The sequence below is a fragment of the Chiloscyllium plagiosum genome, unplaced genomic scaffold, assembly GCF_037043375.1.
Source record: "Chiloscyllium plagiosum isolate Xiang-an unplaced genomic scaffold, Cpla_swu_hap1 HiC_scaffold_4, whole genome shotgun sequence".
Lineage (NCBI taxonomy): Eukaryota > Metazoa > Chordata > Chondrichthyes > Orectolobiformes > Hemiscylliidae > Chiloscyllium > Chiloscyllium plagiosum.
Genome location: NW_028270142.1, coordinates 34,701,939 through 34,719,301, shown reverse-complemented (window position 1 = coordinate 34,719,301; position 17,363 = coordinate 34,701,939). Strand labels below are relative to the sequence as shown.

The 17,363-nt window shown below is 37.6% G+C and overlaps 1 protein-coding gene across 1 annotated transcript in view; it reads right to left on the bottom strand.

The window, feature by feature from the left end:
• The window catches only part of LOC122549297 (cAMP-regulated phosphoprotein 21-like), a 237,615-nt gene that overhangs the window by 75,315 nt on the left and 144,937 nt on the right, over positions 1-17,363 (bottom strand). The window contains exons 8-11 of the mRNA XM_087986133.1: positions 10,389-10,467; positions 4,307-4,366; positions 520-660; positions 112-220 (exon numbers count right to left, since the gene is read on the bottom strand). Coding sequence (XP_087842259.1) covers positions 112-220; positions 520-660; positions 4,307-4,366; positions 10,389-10,467 — 389 coding nt within the window. The remainder of the gene's footprint in view (positions 1-111; positions 221-519; positions 661-4,306; positions 4,367-10,388; positions 10,468-17,363) is intronic.

Sequence of the window (17,363 nt, the reverse complement as noted above, 5' to 3'; positions counted from 1 at the left end):
TATGTATGTATAGTAGGTTAACTGGCTGAGTGGATTAAAAATTGAATAGCTTTTGCTGCTGCGTATTATTAGGAAAAGTTTTATTCTCAAGCTTCACACAGTATTACGTACCTGATTGTCGTCTTTATCCATACTAGAATTATCTCTTTTTAAAATAAATCTTTTCTGGGACTCATCATTTTTCTCATCTTTAATGTGCTCACAGAACCTTTGCTCTGGTCTGTTGACATACATAAACACAAAGAAATGCAATCAAATCAGTTTTCTGCAAATGTGATTCACGTCATTTTACTGCACATAATTACTGATCTACACTGGGACTTTATCAAGCTGTGATGGGCATTGAGCCTGTGACTAGTGCACAGCCTGTAGCAGGCAGGGACAAACTTTAAATTTTTCATAGACTATTGTGCTGGACGAGATGTAGTGCATTCACACGTACAAATAAACAATGAAAGAATCTTATTACAGAAAATCATTTCTGAAAGACAATCAGCATTAAGTACAGGCAATACTTACATTCTAGTATTGCTAGTTTTGTTGATTATGACAGATTTTCCAGTTTGATCTACATTGTGATCCATTCCAAAATAAGCTGCTACTCTGTGCACCAACATCCGATGATACGATGACATTGGAGGGAATTTCTTGTAGTGGTTGCTAGAAAATAGAAACCAAATAAAGTCAATATATTCCCCATGAAGGTAATGCTTTGCTTTGTGTTGTGACACGACACATAGATATACTTGAAAATAATAGATGTTTGCTAATAATAGCAAAGGCTAGGCTGAAGCAAATCATTCAGATTGAAAAATATATGTAGTTTTGTGCCCCACATCTAAGGAAGGATGTGTTGGCCTTGGAGGGGGTCCAGAGAAGGTTAACAAGAATGATCCCTAGGATGAAGGGCTTGTCATATAAGGAGACTCTGGGTCTGTTCTCAATGGAGTTTAAAAGGATGAGGGGAGAATCTCAGTGAAACTTATAGAATACTGTGAAGCCTGGCTAGACTGGATGTGGAGAAGACACTTCCATTAGAAGGAGAGAATAGTACGCAAAGGCACAGCCTCAGAGTGAAGCATGCCCTTTAGAACTAAGATGAGGCATTTCTTCAGCCATGAAATAGTAAATCTGTGAACTCATTGAAACAGAAGGCTCTGGAGGCCTGGTCATTGAGTATATTTAAGACAGAAATACATCGGTTCTTGATTATCTTGAGGAGAATGGGATTGAGAAGCATATCAGCCATGATCAAATGGCAGAGAGACTCATTGGGCTGAATGGCCTAATTCTGCTCCTATTTCATATGGTCTTATAAGACACAATCAAAGAAGCAAAGCAGCTGGGTGAACAGTGTAATATGGAGTAGACCCACTGGACAAAATGGAAGTTGACAGTGTTCACATAACTTTCAACCTCCTGCACAACCTTTGTAAAACTCCCTCAACAAAATAATTGAGGACAAGCAGGAAAGGCTCAGCAGAAATCCACTCCTGCTATTTTTACTGTAATAGCCATTTTAGATGTGAGCAAATATTCATACTTTGCTTTTTAAAAATATTTGCAGATCTCTAAGCAATGAATCTCTCTGGTTTAATACAGTTAGACTCTTAGGACTGGGAGGAGAATGAGAAAGAACATGAGAATGAGATTTATCCATAAAACCTTGCAGCTTCTACGAAATGTCTGTTAAGGTTTTGAGAAAAGCCATTGTATGCATATCTTCCCATTCAGTAAACTCAGAGGAATTGCTGTGCAGCATGATACTGGTAAATTTGACAAATTGGAGCCAGCCAATTCTTTGAACATCTTGCTTCAGAACAGGTTGAATAATGTCAACGCTGGAAAAGCTCATGAGCTCCAATCCCAGACATCTGAAAGAGAATTCGACCTTTGGTAGAAAACATTAGTCAGAACATGTGTTATGGTATTGGAACCCCGAATCTGAGAGTTCAAGTGCACAGTGACAAATTATGTAAGCAAATTCAATAACACACCTGTCAGTTAGAAGTCCAGGAGGAATTGTGAAGCAACTGGATCATTGTGAAATCCAAACATGTTGAATAATGGCCTTGAGTGAGACTGATCTGCTATCATCGCCTGATTTGAACTGAACTTTAATTCACACTTTACTGTTTACTCTTAATAACTATGTACTGTCCACTCTGCTGTAAATAAATTATTATCAAACAAAATATTGGGTGGACCTATTACCAAATCTTCAGGTGCTGTAGCAGAATAAGACTCAGGACATCTCAATGATATTAACACGGCAACATTTTTTAAACTAATAGATGGGGTCCAGCACTGAGGTGAAAAGAAGTCCAACATATCTTTGAAGCTCTAAAGTGACAATCATCCTCACTGTACCATATTCATTAGCCAATAGTCCAAAGCTGTTTATTGCTATCCATGGGCAGGTTGTGTCCTATGAGAAGTGAGAGCACAGGAGTATGCAAATTCACCTTAAAAGTGATTGATCTGGGGGCATAAGGAACAGGCAGGTAACCAAAGGAAAAGATTCACCTGCAATTTCTTAGGTTTAGCAGGATTGGCCATTGAAGGCAGAGAAATTAGATTGGTTCCCAGCCCAGGTCATAATTTTCCTATGCCAAGCGAAAAGACTAACAGAATGGTACAGTAATATATTAGAGGAGGTTTCTAACATCTTTCTACTGCTCCATTCTGTTTACTCAACGATGGGGAAAACTGGTAGCTGTGCTAGCCATCAAGAATTTAACTGAGTCAATCAAAGAGCCTCTTCCAGCATTTGAGGAGAAAGTGAGGTCTGCAGATGCTGGAGATCAAAGTTGAAACTTTATTGCTGGAACAGCACAGCAGGTCAGACAGCATCCAGGGAACAGGAGATTCGACGTTTCGGGCACAGGCCCTTCTTCCAGCATTTGTCCAATCGGGGAACCCACCCATTACCTGCTGAGACCACCCGGTGAAACTCAGACACCTCCTAGCGGTCTCTAGGGTGGTTTCTATTAGGTCATTCTATCCCTACAGAGGGGCTGCCACCCTCTACCTTCAGTGACCACCTCATGTCATGTGTATTCACTGTGATCTGCCTGTCTGGCCCTGGCTTCCCCAGACACTGCTTACTACTTTTCATGAGCTTGTGACCTTTCTCTTGCCCCTCATCTGGTAATTGCCTGCCCCTGGTCACCCCCACCCAGTCAGACCGCTGATCCTTCTCTACCCCCACCACACACCCTGCAATTGGTCAACAGCTGTAGGCAGTCTGAATCTTCAGTAATGGGACACTGTACAGGCAGAGAAATCCACCAGACGACAATCAAGAGCATTTGTTCTGATGGATTTCCTTGCTGATGATGGGACGTTAATCGCCATTGAAGGCTCAGCCCCAATGTGAAAAAGACTAAAAACTAAATGTGTTGAATACATTTACTATAAGTGTGTGTATTTGTGAGTGTATGTATGTGAATGCTCGTGTACATTGTGAATGATGTAGGTTTCTGTGTGCATGCATGTGTGCAATGAACTTGGAAATTAAAAGCCAGTCAACCTTATGTAAATGCAAGAGGAGGAGTTTGGTATAATGATCCAAGGCAAGATTAATTATTACTTGAAAAATATAAGACATTATCAATGACAATCAGCATGGGTTTGTTCACAGTATTTTGCATCCAATTATTTTTTATAAGGTAATGGAGAGTTTTGATGAATTTGGTGTATGTACTATGTATAGGAATTTTGAAAAAGGCATTTCATAAAGTGCTAATACCAAACCTGTTTGCAAAAGTGACGTCTGCGAGCTTGAATGGTCATTGACAATGTGAATGGCTAAGGGTCAGAAAGCAGAAAGTAGTGGTGAACACTTGTTCTTTAGACTGGATGACACTAAACTGTAGTGCCCCGTAGGATTTGGTATTCGTTTAATGGCCCTACATTTGGATATTCAGGACATAATTTCAAAGTTACAGATGATACAAATTTCAAAGTGAACAAATGAATAGGAGAGTAAATGACTTCAGCAAAATAAGGAACTGCATTTTGGATTAAACCTGTTTTAATAAGAGTAAAACCATGGTATTTTCTTTTTCTCTCTCCCATATGTCTCCTATAATACTCATTGCTACTGAAATCTTATAAGTGCCTGAGATTGATGATTTCAAGCACAAAATTCACTTCAAAACTTCAACCATTTAAGTGTTATCTTAAAAAAGAAGTAAATTGCACAATTTTGTATGGCTAGTGAATAAAAATAACATCTAAAGTAAAATAAATCTAATTTAAAATGCTTCTCTTTAAAGCAATAAATTGCAATATAATCACTTACTTGTTATCGTTGATAAAATCTATTAGTTCCTGCTCCATTTTTAAAAGCATCATTCTGTCCCTGTAAAATGGTAACCACTAAGTCATTATGAATATTAAGGTTAAAGCAAACATGAAATAAATCAATTCTTCTACTTAGATCTCAGTTGTTCTGTATGGTCTGTCACATCTTTTCCCAACCAATAGAATTAGAAAGCCATTTACTTTCAGCACTTTGTCAATAACATTCTTAAATTGACTGCTGCATGTGTGACTCACCCTCAAATTGTCACCACCTTTCACGGTTAACACAAAACAATGCATGGGAAAAATCAGAAGTTTTAGAGTGAGCACTTATCTCCTTACACTGAGCGATCAGCTGTACCATCTCAGGTGCCAGTCATTGAATCTATTTTAATGTGCATTTTTCATAGCTGATTTGTACGTTCTTAAAACTGTCTCCATTTTGCTTCAACAAATCTAGTACCAGGAAGAGACAGCATTAAGGCCATACGAGTAGCTGAAATTGGCCATTCGGCCTATCAAGTCTACTCCACCATTCATGGCAGATCACAGAATCTTCAATTCTATTTTCTTCCTTTATCCATATAATCCCCAATCCTCTTCTTGATTTATAGTCTATTTCAGTAATTAATATACTTAACTCCTCAGCCTTGCCAGCTTCTGTTGTAAAGAATTCCACAGATTTCCTGCTTTCAGAGAGAAAACAAACCTCATCTCTATCTTAAATGGGTGACCCTTTCTCTGAGATTATGCTCTCCAGTCCTTGTGTCTCTGTCAAAGCAAAACAAACTCCTGCATCTTGTCAAATCCCTTAAGAATCTTCCATATTTTAAAAAGCTCGTTTTTCATTCTGCTAAACTCTAATGAGTACTGACCCAATTTACTCACACTCTCCCCAAAGGAAAATCCCACCATAACCAGGATCAAACTGGCTATTCTTGACTGGAGTGCCTCCAATGCCCCAGCATATCTTTGCCTGGATAAGGGGACTAAAACTCTTCGCAGTCTTCCAGCTGTGGACTAATTAGTGTTGAGTACAGTTTAAGCAAAGCCTCCCTACTTACACTCCATTCTCTTTGGAAAAAAAGACATCATTCCATTTGTTTTCCCTGTTATCCACTGTACATGGATGCAAACTTGATATGATTCATGGATGAAGATCATCAAATCCTTCTGTGTTCCAACTTTCAGTTGTCTTTCACCATTTAAATAATATCTTCTATGCTTTCTGCCAAAGTGCATAACGTCTCATTTCCCCACATTATATCCCAACTGGCAAGTTACCTTACCAATTCACTTAATTATCTATATCCCACTGTAGATTCTTTGTAACATCATCATGACTTGTCTGATCTATATTTTTGGGTCATCTGCAAACTTGGCGATAGTGCATTCACTCCCATCATAGTTCGCCAATACTCTATTAATGCAAATGTGTTACCCCCAGTGATGTAGTCACTTATCTTATTACACTGGTATCTTATTAAACACCTTTTGGAATCCAATATATCACATCTACTGATTCTCCTTCATCTGTGCTGCTTGCTCCCTCCTCATAGAACTCTAACAAATTTGTCAGACATGATTTCCCCTTAATGAAATGATGCTGACTCTACTTGATCAATTTATTTTTCCAAATGTTCTGCTATTACACCCTTTATTGTAGATTCTAACATTTTCTTAACAACAAATGTGAAGCTAACTGGCCTATCACTACCTGCTTTTTGTTTTCCTCTCTTTTTTAAGTGAAGGCATTACATCGGCAGATTTCTAAACCTCTCAGACTTTTCAAGAATCTAAGGCTTCCCTCTTTAAGCATCATGTGCCTATCTACACAAATGGGGGTCTGTAGCCATTCAGGAAGGCAGCTCAATGTCACTTTACCAAGAGCAGAAAGAGATGGGCAACAAGTGCTGGCCCGGCCAACAGTACCCACATCCAATGAACGAATTTTAAGAAAACTGAAGATGAAACTAATATTTGTCATCATGACTATATTTATTTGTGACCTTTTCAAAAATTACTTCTTAAATTCACTTTTTGAACCAATTCTTTTCGCATTTTCCACTGCGTGGAATTACCCATCAGCTGGGCAACAAGGGGCTACTCTGGGTTATTCGCAATGTTCTAGACTTACGTTGCAGGGTCATGTTGGTCTTGTAAATTCTTCCCCTCTGCAAATTTCATTGATCTGAAACCTTGGAAACGGTAAAATGTCCCAGAGGGCTTCACAAGAGTTTTATGAAACAAAATTTTCGCAGAGCAACTTAGAATTATGTGTCACATGACCAAATGCTTTATAAAAGTAGCACCAATGATGAGACAGTGCTCTGCAAGTTTAAGATATATGGCGCTCTAGGTCTAGGGAGCTGAAAGCGTGAAAACCAATGGTGAAGTGGTTAAAATCAGGTTCAGAAGGGGGACAAAATTTAAGAAACATACAGTTTATAATGGCTGATCAGACTCGAACACTTTTCAGAGATGGAAGTTACACAGATGTGGAAAAGTTTGAAAACAAGGTTAAGAATTTTACATAGAGATGCTGCTGGATCAGGAGCCAACATAGGTCATTGAGCATTGGGGTGATGGGTACGCAGCAACAGTGCAAGTTAAGATGTAAGCAGATATTTGTAATGAACCAGCGTTTCTGTAGGGTGGACAATGAGAGGCTGGCCAGGAGACCATTGAATTGACAAAATCTTAAAGAAATAGAACTGAGTCAAAGTGCAAGCAGCAGTTCTACAGGGATGGAAATAAGAAGTTTTGAAGATGAAGTGGATAAGGTGATTGTAACTTACATTAAATTTTTAAATATGCTAAATGCGTTCTGGCTGAGCTCAGAAAATAGCTAGACAGTGACTACAGAGAATGGCTTCAATCTTCTCAATATGCACTTGAGGGAGATTTCTGCTTGTCCAGTGTTTTTTTGTTGATTAAATACATAACAAATCAGAGAAACTGGATTTGGAAAAGGTGGTGATGAAGTAAACCTAAGTGAGCTGTCTGCTTATTCGTGGAACCTGATGAGTTTTTGAATTAAAGTGCCAGGAAAAAGCTTGTAAGTCAGAAATATATCCTTGGGGGGTCCAGAAGTCATTGTAGGTGGCATGAAAGTTACAGCTAGTTAGATAAGAATGGAACCAGGAAAGTGCCCAACAACCCGGTTGGAAAACAGAGAAAGACATTGAAGAAAGGATTTATAGTCATCTGTTTTGAAGGCTAATGACTGATTGCAAAGTATGTAAAATGTTAGCTCACCCTAGTCACTATTGTTTGGGATATAACTATAAGTGTGTACAGACAAGTGAAGAGAAATCTATAGATATGTGAAGAGAAAAAGATTAGTAAAGAAATTTACTCAAGGTCTCTAGACAGCATCTTCCAAACCCATGATCACTACCATCTAGAAGGATGAAGAAATACTACCGACTGCAAGTTCCCTTCCAAGCAACACACCATCCAGACATGAAATATATTACTGTTTCTTCAGTATCACTGGTTCAAAGCCTGGAACTCTCCTCAAAAGCATTGTGGGTCCACCTACACCAAATGGTCTGCAGCTGTTCAAGAAGGCAGCTCAACATCACATTACCAAATATAAATCCCTTGCAGTCAGAAACAGAGAAGGTTATCATTGGGAACAAAGAGATGGCTGACCTAAAACGTAAACTTTGGTTCTGTCTTCAGAAAGGAAAACCAAGAACATCCTAAAAATATTGGGGAACACAGGATTGAGTAAGAGGGAAGAACTGAAAAAATGCATTAACAGGGAAATGGTGTTCATGGAATTTATGGTATTAAAGGTCAAGACATCGACAGGGCTCAATAGTTTACTTACCAGAGTACATAAAGAAATGCTCCTAGAAATAATGGATGCATTGGTGGTCATCTTTCAAGATTCTATAGACTCTGGAACAGTTTCTATTATGGATTGGAGGGTAGCTAATGTAATGCCAACAAAAAAAGGAGGTAGAGAGAAAACAGGGAATTATAGACTGGCTAGCCTACATTGGTCATGGGGAAAATTCTAGAGCTCATAATGAAAAATTTAAAAACAAATCACTTGGAAAACAGTGAAAGGATTGGACAGAATCAGCATGGATTTATGAAAGGGAAATCAATCATGTCAAATGTAATGGAATTTTTTGAGGATGTAACTAGTACTGTAGATCAGGGACTCAGTGGATGTTGTTTATTTGAATTTTTAGGAGGCATTCCATAAGGTCTCACATAAGAGATAGTGGATTACTATCTGAATGGTAATAGTGTGGGAAAGGGGGAGGGGCAATGAAACCAGGGTGTCCTTGTACAGCAGTTGCTGAAAGTAAACATGCAGGTGTAGCAGGTGGTGAGGAAGGCATGTTGGCCTTTACAGTGTGAGAATTCAAATATAAGAGCTGCAATTGCACAAGGCCTTGGTGAAACTACTCCTGGGGTAACTTGTATAGTTTTTCTCTGGCTATGGAGGTTTTGCAACAATAATTTACCAGGCTGATTCCTGAGATAGCAGGACTGACGTATGAAGAGAGACTGGATCTGTTAGTACTACATTCACTGGAGTTTAGAAAAATGAGGGAAAATCTTGTAGAAAATTATGAAGTTCTAATCTTTGGAGATGCTAGGGAGGTTCAAGATGGGATTAATATTTGCAAGACAGAAAGTCATGGGTAGTATTCCTGCAGAGAGGAAATCAGTGACAACATTAGTTAACATGGGGGAGCAGGAAGAGTAGTTGTATTGTCAGTTAACCTCTGGTTAGGTTCAAGCAAGAAAGAAGTGAGTCTTATAGAGAAGATGAGTTTAGAAAGTGCATGATGATAGACAGGAAACAAACAAGAAAAAGGTATAGTTTCAGACATGGAGCAGGGGGAACCTTGGGAGAATAGTTGTCCAATGTGCTAAGAGAGGGAGGCAGCTGAGGCACCAGAAGGTTATTCTGATGGTTTTTGGAGGTGAGAGTGGAAGAGACAGGGAAGATGGTCTGTGATAGAGAAGAGCAGAAACTGATAGTGCTTTATTGGTTCTGTAAAATATGGCAAAGAAAGTCTAAGCCAGTTGTTCACTGTAGACATTAATGTCTGTGTCTCTTGGACTCTTCCCCAAAGCCACAAACATATCATTTAAGTACATATGACATTCAGCAACAAATGCACAAAAACTACTGCATCTTTTGAATGACAGTCTTAGAGAAATGTTCAATGGGACTTATTGATCATACCTTCAAATTTTAGTATGGAGCTGCCTGAAATGATACTATCTCAATCATTTTGAATTTCATTGAGAGCCCATATCGGAAAAGAATCTTAATTATTTTATCTGGGCGACTTTCAAAGTTGGGCGAATTAGTAATTGATGATGACAGTAGTTCTTTTAAGTCAATGGGAAGGTGGTGGCCCAGTGGTATTAGAACTGGACTGTTAATCTAGAGATCCAAGCAATGTCCTGGGAACTCAGGTTCAAATCCCGCCATAGCAGATGGTGGAATTTGAATTCAATTGAAAAACATAATCTGGAGTTAAGAGTCTAATGATGATCATAAAACCATTACCCATTGTTGGAAAAACCCACCTGATTCACTAATGTCCTTCAGGGAGGAAATCTGCCATTTGTTGGTCTATGGGAAACTCTTCCTGCTTGTCCTGCCCCTCAATCAATGCTATAAAATGCATTTACCTAACTGATCTGAGACTTCTCTACCTCCTCTTACCAGGTTCCCTGAGGCTTGGGTAATGTGGACTGTGGATTGAAAATTGAAATCCTGTAAAAAAGTTGAAGCCTCCTTAAAATGTTCTCCGAGATCAGCCGCAATCCGAAGGTAGATCAATGTATCCTTCATTGTCTGTCTTTCTGAAAACCAGAGTGAGGAGCTTCTGGATGGGTTGGGTTCCCATTTCAGAATTTAGCCCATTATTCCAGTTCCATGACATAATCAAGCATTAGTTAAACCTGCTGTTGCATCTCAGATATTTTGGTAAATATAACACAGTTTGATTTGGCAAATTGTTAATATAAAGAGTACTCTAAAAACAAAATTGAATAAATGTTTACTGAGTTATCCCTTTAAATATGGAGGTACTAACCTGGGATTATTCTTTAATGTATTAATAAGAAATTCATGCAAATCTATCCCTGTGGAATCTGTATACTCTTGACTGCAATCTGCAACAAAAGAACAAATTTTTAACAGATGTTCATTATATTTTCAATCTAATGTCTCAAATTACAAAATAGACATTGATTGGTGTGGACCATTAATTTGAGATAGTGCCCTTCACAGCTAAATTGGGAAACAGAATGAAAGATTATAACTCTGACTAGACTCTGAAGCAGCATGTGTTAATTTAAAGCAGTTCTAATGCACCTAAAAGCATCCTAAGCAATTCAGATTGGCACGACTGCTGGCCCAAGAGGAAGTGAAGGTCTTGAAATGAAAGGTTAACTAAATGGAGCAGCACATCTTTGTTTGTATACCCATTGAAACCACAATGAGTCAAAACTGCTGGTGTGTTATACCTTTTCCACATTTGACAGACATTAGGTTTAAATGACTGCAGTGAAATTAATTTGTATATACAAGTAAATTCAGCAATTTATGGCCAATGAATGTCAACATAGAAAATTGGAGCATATATCCATTCTTGCCAGGCTTTCAGCTGGGTGATCGAAATCAACAAACAACACGCAATGATTTGAAACTCATTTGCGTTTTCCTTGCTGCAATCCACATTTTTAAAAGCACTAATAGCAGTGCCATTTTTCCTGCAATCTTTGACCGAACATCATATTGTGAACTAACTTCCTTTGTTGTTGCTTTTCTTAAAGCATCATTAACATAAGACATAAAGCAACATTAACATATTAAACTGATGGACTGCTCATATATTATTGGAGTACATAAAATGACTTCAATCTTCACATTGTATAAGAGTTGCCATTATTTAGGTCAATTCAATTAATAAGCTTTCCTGTATATGTTCCTTCTCATTTCAGAACTGTTTTGTTTCTTGATGGATTTAAAATGGGAAAGAAGGTATTAGGCTCTCCTTCACCAAAAACAAAGAAACCTGATAAGCAGAGTAATAATTTGCAAAACATCTGGGTTTCAGAAATTACAAATCACAATATTAAGATGATGAATAATCTGTATAGGATAGTTTTGTTGAGTCATTCATAGCAGAACATGTGAGAACTTAGTGAAATTACTCAATATAGATTCACACCCTCGATCTTCAACATCCCAAATAACTGATGCTTTCCCCAACACTTTTCTGAGCATTAAGGCTCATTAGGGCCATGCCCATCCAGTTTAACATGGCTGATTTCATAATAGAAAGTTAAAAAAATCACACAACACCAGGTTATAGTCCAACAGGTTTATTTGGAAGCACTAGCTTTCAGACCGCTGTTCCTTCACCAGGTGGTTGTGGTGAATAAGAGTATACCTTATACTCCACAACCACCTGATGAAGCTGGTGTTGGCAGAATAAAAGCTAGTGCTTCCAAATAAACCTGTTGGACTATAACCTGGTGTTGTGTGATTTTTAACTTTGTACACCCCAGTCCAACACTGGCATCTGCAAATCATTCATAATAGAAATCAAAGTACGCCATTTGTCAAGAACATTCTTAGCCTCGGGTAAGGAAATGGTGAATAATGCTTTCAAAGAGAGTGTAATAAAAAAAAGTCTTAAATGATGGGACATAACAGCAAACAATTTCAATACTTTTAAATAATTTAGAGTATAATGAGTTAGAAAACTTTGCAAAATAAGCAATCAGTAAAAATTACAACCATTTAGGCAAACTATTATACAGTATATGTACCTCTCCAAACATATCAAGAGTAAATGAATCTCAAGAAGTGCATTGAATTATAAACACACTTAAAACAAATGTCCAATTCCATCACATTTCAATCTCTTAAGAATTCAAACACTATGGTACAGAACATTGTATGATCTTGATTATATCAATAACATACATGTAAAGTTAACATACACTATATGGTTTGGCTGGCTGGACGGAGAACCAAGGGCAAAGTGAGGACTGCAGATGCTGGAGTCAAATTTCCCTTCAAAATATCAATGAAAACAATTCTTGGAGGAAATTTTAGAATCATATCTGAGAGTGTTAGTGTCGTCAGTTTTTCCTGCTCCTCAGATGCTGCCTGACCTGCTGTGCTTTGCCAGCACCACTCTAATCTAGAATTTGGACCAAGAACCAAGATAACTTCAGAATCAAAATTTCTGATGTGCAATCATAAAGTGTGAATCTCTGTGTGAGAACATTAATTAATGAATTTTACCAGATTATTTAGAAAAGACACATTATTACATGGGAAAACTCAGTCTAAAAATAGCAAAGTCAAAAATATTGATTTACGCTTTATCATTGGATTTTGTGCAATGGATTTCACAGAACACTAAATATCTAGGAACTGCATTTTGTTAGGTGCTCTGTTTTTGAAGTAACAGAGTAGCAAACTAAGGAAAGAACAGTTAATAAATATCCATCAGTGAATCAAGGTTCTAGAGTTCTCTACCTAACTGTCCAGTGCATATGCCTATATCACATGGAGTAAGAAGGTAACTCTTACCATCATGTCAAGAGGTATGCAAAAAATATTGTTCTTGCCAGGAATGAATTGATAAAAATAGAATTGTATTATTAACGCAGAAAAAATTGGTTAAATTGACTTTTTGTTTTATTCAGAAGATTGTTTATACAGAGGGTGGACCAATCCCTGGATAGTCTCTAATCCAGAATTTGTATAGGCAAATTTCATATTGTTTAATTTTTTAAAAACCATTGAAGCAAACCAACCTTTTGAATAACAGAGATAAAAATTAACAAGGTTTCTTTGTCATTCATTATCAACACCACAAAGTAATTGTCCATTTGACATCAGAAAGGATTATGGGATTTGTCACAGTCATTCATTGGAGGTTGGGCAAGGGGATATTTTGTTCTAGAAATATATCACTGAAAATAACAAGTCAAATTTCCCTTCAAAATATCAATGCAAACAATACTTGGAGGAAATTTTAGAATCATATCTGTGAATGTTAATGTAGTCAGTTTTTCATGACAAAGTCAATTCATAATTTAACTATTACCTCTCTTAACTAAAGATTTGTATTTCCCCACTTGCTGTTCCACATATGTCCCGACTGGTAATGCCAAATATTATCGAATAACACCAACATTAAACTGTTGTGGAATGAGAACTAAAGAACACTTTGATCAGGAGAATCATATGAAATAATTAACCCTTTGCATGATATTGTACAATTTAACTCCACCTAACTTCCAGACCACATTTCATCCTTTATTACAAAGAGGTCTCATTTTGAAAACTTTATCGTTATCACCCAGTTGTACATTCCATCTGATAATAATGTCCACAACATATTGTAGAAGAAGCCAACATGTAAATTTCACCAAAGGAAGTGCAATTTAAGGATTTAAATGAAAAACCTAAACGCATTGTATATAGGCTTATAATTATTATAACAAGTTTCAATTCCAAAGTAATATACCGGCATGTTGTTTTTCAAACAAATAGTTTGAACATATTCTAATTACTCAAAGTAAACAGAAAAACTAACTGCAGATTGTTATATCAATACAATGAAGTTATGTCAATAATAAAAATTGGGCATTGGAGAGGTTGAGAATAAAACAGCAATGAACCTAAAGTTCAATGCACCTCCTTTTGTTCTTTGGATCAATTAATACTTTGAAAACACGCAATGTTTGCATCTTTAATAGCTCACTTGACACTTATTAGTCTTTGAACATAAATGTTCCATCTCATATTCATTTTATATGTAATTTTCAATACCACTAAAATGTTAGCCTCAATGTGCAGTGGCACTCTTGAGTCTGAAAGTCATGGGTTCAAGTTTCACTCCAGAAGAATATCAAAGGAGAAGTGAAAAGTTGACCATATTCAAAACAGCAAGATGCAATAGTGGTAGCCTGACAAGAAGCAGCAGTGAAGTAATTGTCCTGATAGTAAGAGAAGAAATACAAATCACCAGTATCCATGAAACAAAGCCTAAAGGCAGTAAAGCGAAACAAATTACAGTGGACAGAATTAGAAAAGAAATGGTGTTGGCCTAATATTAGGTGAAGAGATGAAGGACAAAATGCTTGAACATAATGTTCATTCTCAGGTCATAAAGCTCTTTGAAGTTTGAGTGCAAGGTAGCTAGCATGATTTTCAGGTGAAGAAATTTATTGAAACACAGCTTTTACAGACTATTGAGAATCTAGCTTCAAGTCTCAAAAGAGATGAAACTACTCACATGGCAATACCAGATTTCTCAAAAGCCTTTCACAAAATTCCTTCTGACAAGTTATTGTTCAAACTCCTGTGGAACTGGGGGAACATTTTTGAATAAGATCCTCTATTTCCTCACCAGAAGAAGAGAAAGAGTGGTGTAATGCTGGGGAATCATCCTCTCCAAGAGATGTCATCTCTGCAGTGCCCCTGACAATTGTGTTGGGACCTTTACTCTTCATGAAATACAAAAATGATCTACACAAGAAGTTAAAAAGTGTATTTTCAGATGACTAAATGGATTATGCAAAAAAAAAACTCAAAATCATATCAATTCATTGCAAGATGATCTTCTGGAATTGAAAAACATGTCAGGCCTAAAACAAGATGGCATACAATGCCAAAAGGTATTATGTCATTACATTGTCAATGAAAAGGGTCCGAAAACTGATAACTAAGTTCTCCAAAGGCCAGTTGCACAACAATCCCTGGGGGTTTATCTTAAAAACAACCTTCAATACGAATTCCACATTCAGTAGAAAACATCCAATGCAAATAGGATTTTTTGAATTCAGGGGAAGGACCTTTGGATATTGCAATGGAAATATCAATGATATGGCTTACCAAAATGTGATTGTCCAATCCTGGAGAATGCTGGTTGTATGTAGGATCCTTTGAGGGATAAAAATAAGACTGAAGCGATCCAAACCATGCTGCACATTTCTCAGTACGGAAAATACACCAATGTCATATCCTTGATCAAAGATTTGGAGTGGGGATCACTACAGCAAATGAGGGAAAAAAATAGACCGACATATTCTATAAGGTACGGAACGGACTGAGAATTGACAGAAATCAAAACGTAGTGTCCTCATGAAATGTCAAAACCTAAGTAGTCATCCACACAAGCTATAAAACTGAATTGTTTCCAAGGCAATATATCAATAATCTTTATTGCAAAGAATAATCCCATACTGGAACAAGTTGCCAATATAAATAATTACAGCCCCAGTATGAATCTTCAAGACTCATTGTTCGATTATTCCCATTTAAACATTATCAGGTCATCTCAGTAAGCCATCCTGGTTTGGTTGGTTGACCGCATAAAGTGTTTGCAGAATATATATTATGAAGGCAACACAACTAAAGCAGAAGCAAATGCTGTCAGCAGAATCAGTGACAGAATCATCAATGTTAGCAATTAGAGCTGAAACACAGAATATGATCAGCTGTTGTACACCACAAAGCAATTGCAGACTGGAGAATAAAGAAGACGTTTGGCAGCAGATGAACAATATAGTGACAGACTAGGAGAGATAGGTGACCTAAATAAACTGGGAAGTGTTTGAAACTTGTTACAATGATTGTGCCTATGCACAATGAAGGGTATGAGGTTATTTATGATGGACAGGATTTTGAGGAAGCAAGTTAAAAAAACAGCCAAGATCCTGGAATTTGTTGTCATGCCAACTGGTAATGATAATAACAAAATGCAGAAACCACCTTATAAACTACAACAGAGGTGGTAGTGAAAGACAGCTGAACCACAGCATGGTCAATAAAGAATATGCAAAGGAATCAAAGAGCTGCAAAGTCTTTGTGAGCAGGATGACCCAAAATAGAGAGCTGATAGCAGAGTTCCATGCAAAGTGAACAAATCAGCAGAAGTCAACGGGTAGACAGAACATTAGGTGGTAGAATTTCAAAAATTTGCAAGTAAAAGAAAAATTAAGACAGCAGATGGAGAGACAGCTAAAAAAATAAAGTGAAGTTATACAGACTCTGTGGAAGACCAGTAGAATTCAATGGCAGAAGTGTGTGAAAGATCAGCAGGCGAGAAGAGGGCTGCTAAATAAACTTTGTAGTGTAATAAAAAAGACAGAAAGTGCAGCAAAAGTAAAGAAGGAATTTATTAAAGAAGTGGAAGTCATTAGGTCTCAAGAAAATAAAGAGCAGTACAAAAAGATGAAAAGGAATGCAAAGAAAATGATTGCGATAGAAAGTGAGGACTACAGATGCTGGAGATCAGAGTCAAGAAGTGTAGTACTGGGAAAGCACAGCAGGTCAGGCAGCATCTGAGGAACAGGAGAATCGACGTTTCGGGCACAAGCCCTTCATCAGGAATGAGTTGTGTGGCCCAAGGTGGCTGAGATATAAATGGGAGGGGGTGGGGCTAGAGGGAAGATAGCTGAGAGTACGATAGGTAGATGGAGGTGAAGGAGAAGGTGATAGGTTGGAGAGGAGAGTGGAGCAGATAGATGGGCATTCCCTGTGACAGATAGAAGATCTGGTGAATGATTGTTGGAAATAGAAGCAGAGTGTAGGAAGAAGGAGAAAAGGAAGATGTAAAACCAGATGCAAGGATGTGATGATAAGATCATTGAAGGAAGAGTGAGCTGCATTCTGGAGTCATGAGCCTGGTGGTGAGTGGATACATCTTGCCACTCAGCAGCCATCCTCTGTTTTCTTGAGTTTGTTCCAATGTTAATGGAAAAGTGGACTGGCACAGAACAAAGGTTTAATGACTGTTGTCAGGATACCAGGCAGTTGCCTCAATAATGTGCTGCAATTGAGTCCACACCAACTGAGAGATCAAAACTCCTCTTGCATGTGGTATTTCTCAAATCTTCCATGCAGCATTTTCAAAGCAGGGTTTGGTTAGCCAATAGCTTCCTACAGCATCTGGTGAAGTTGCATTCCTGTTCCACGTGGCAAGGGAAAATGAAATTTGTTCATCTGTCTTTACATACAGAGCCTCATGACTGCCCTC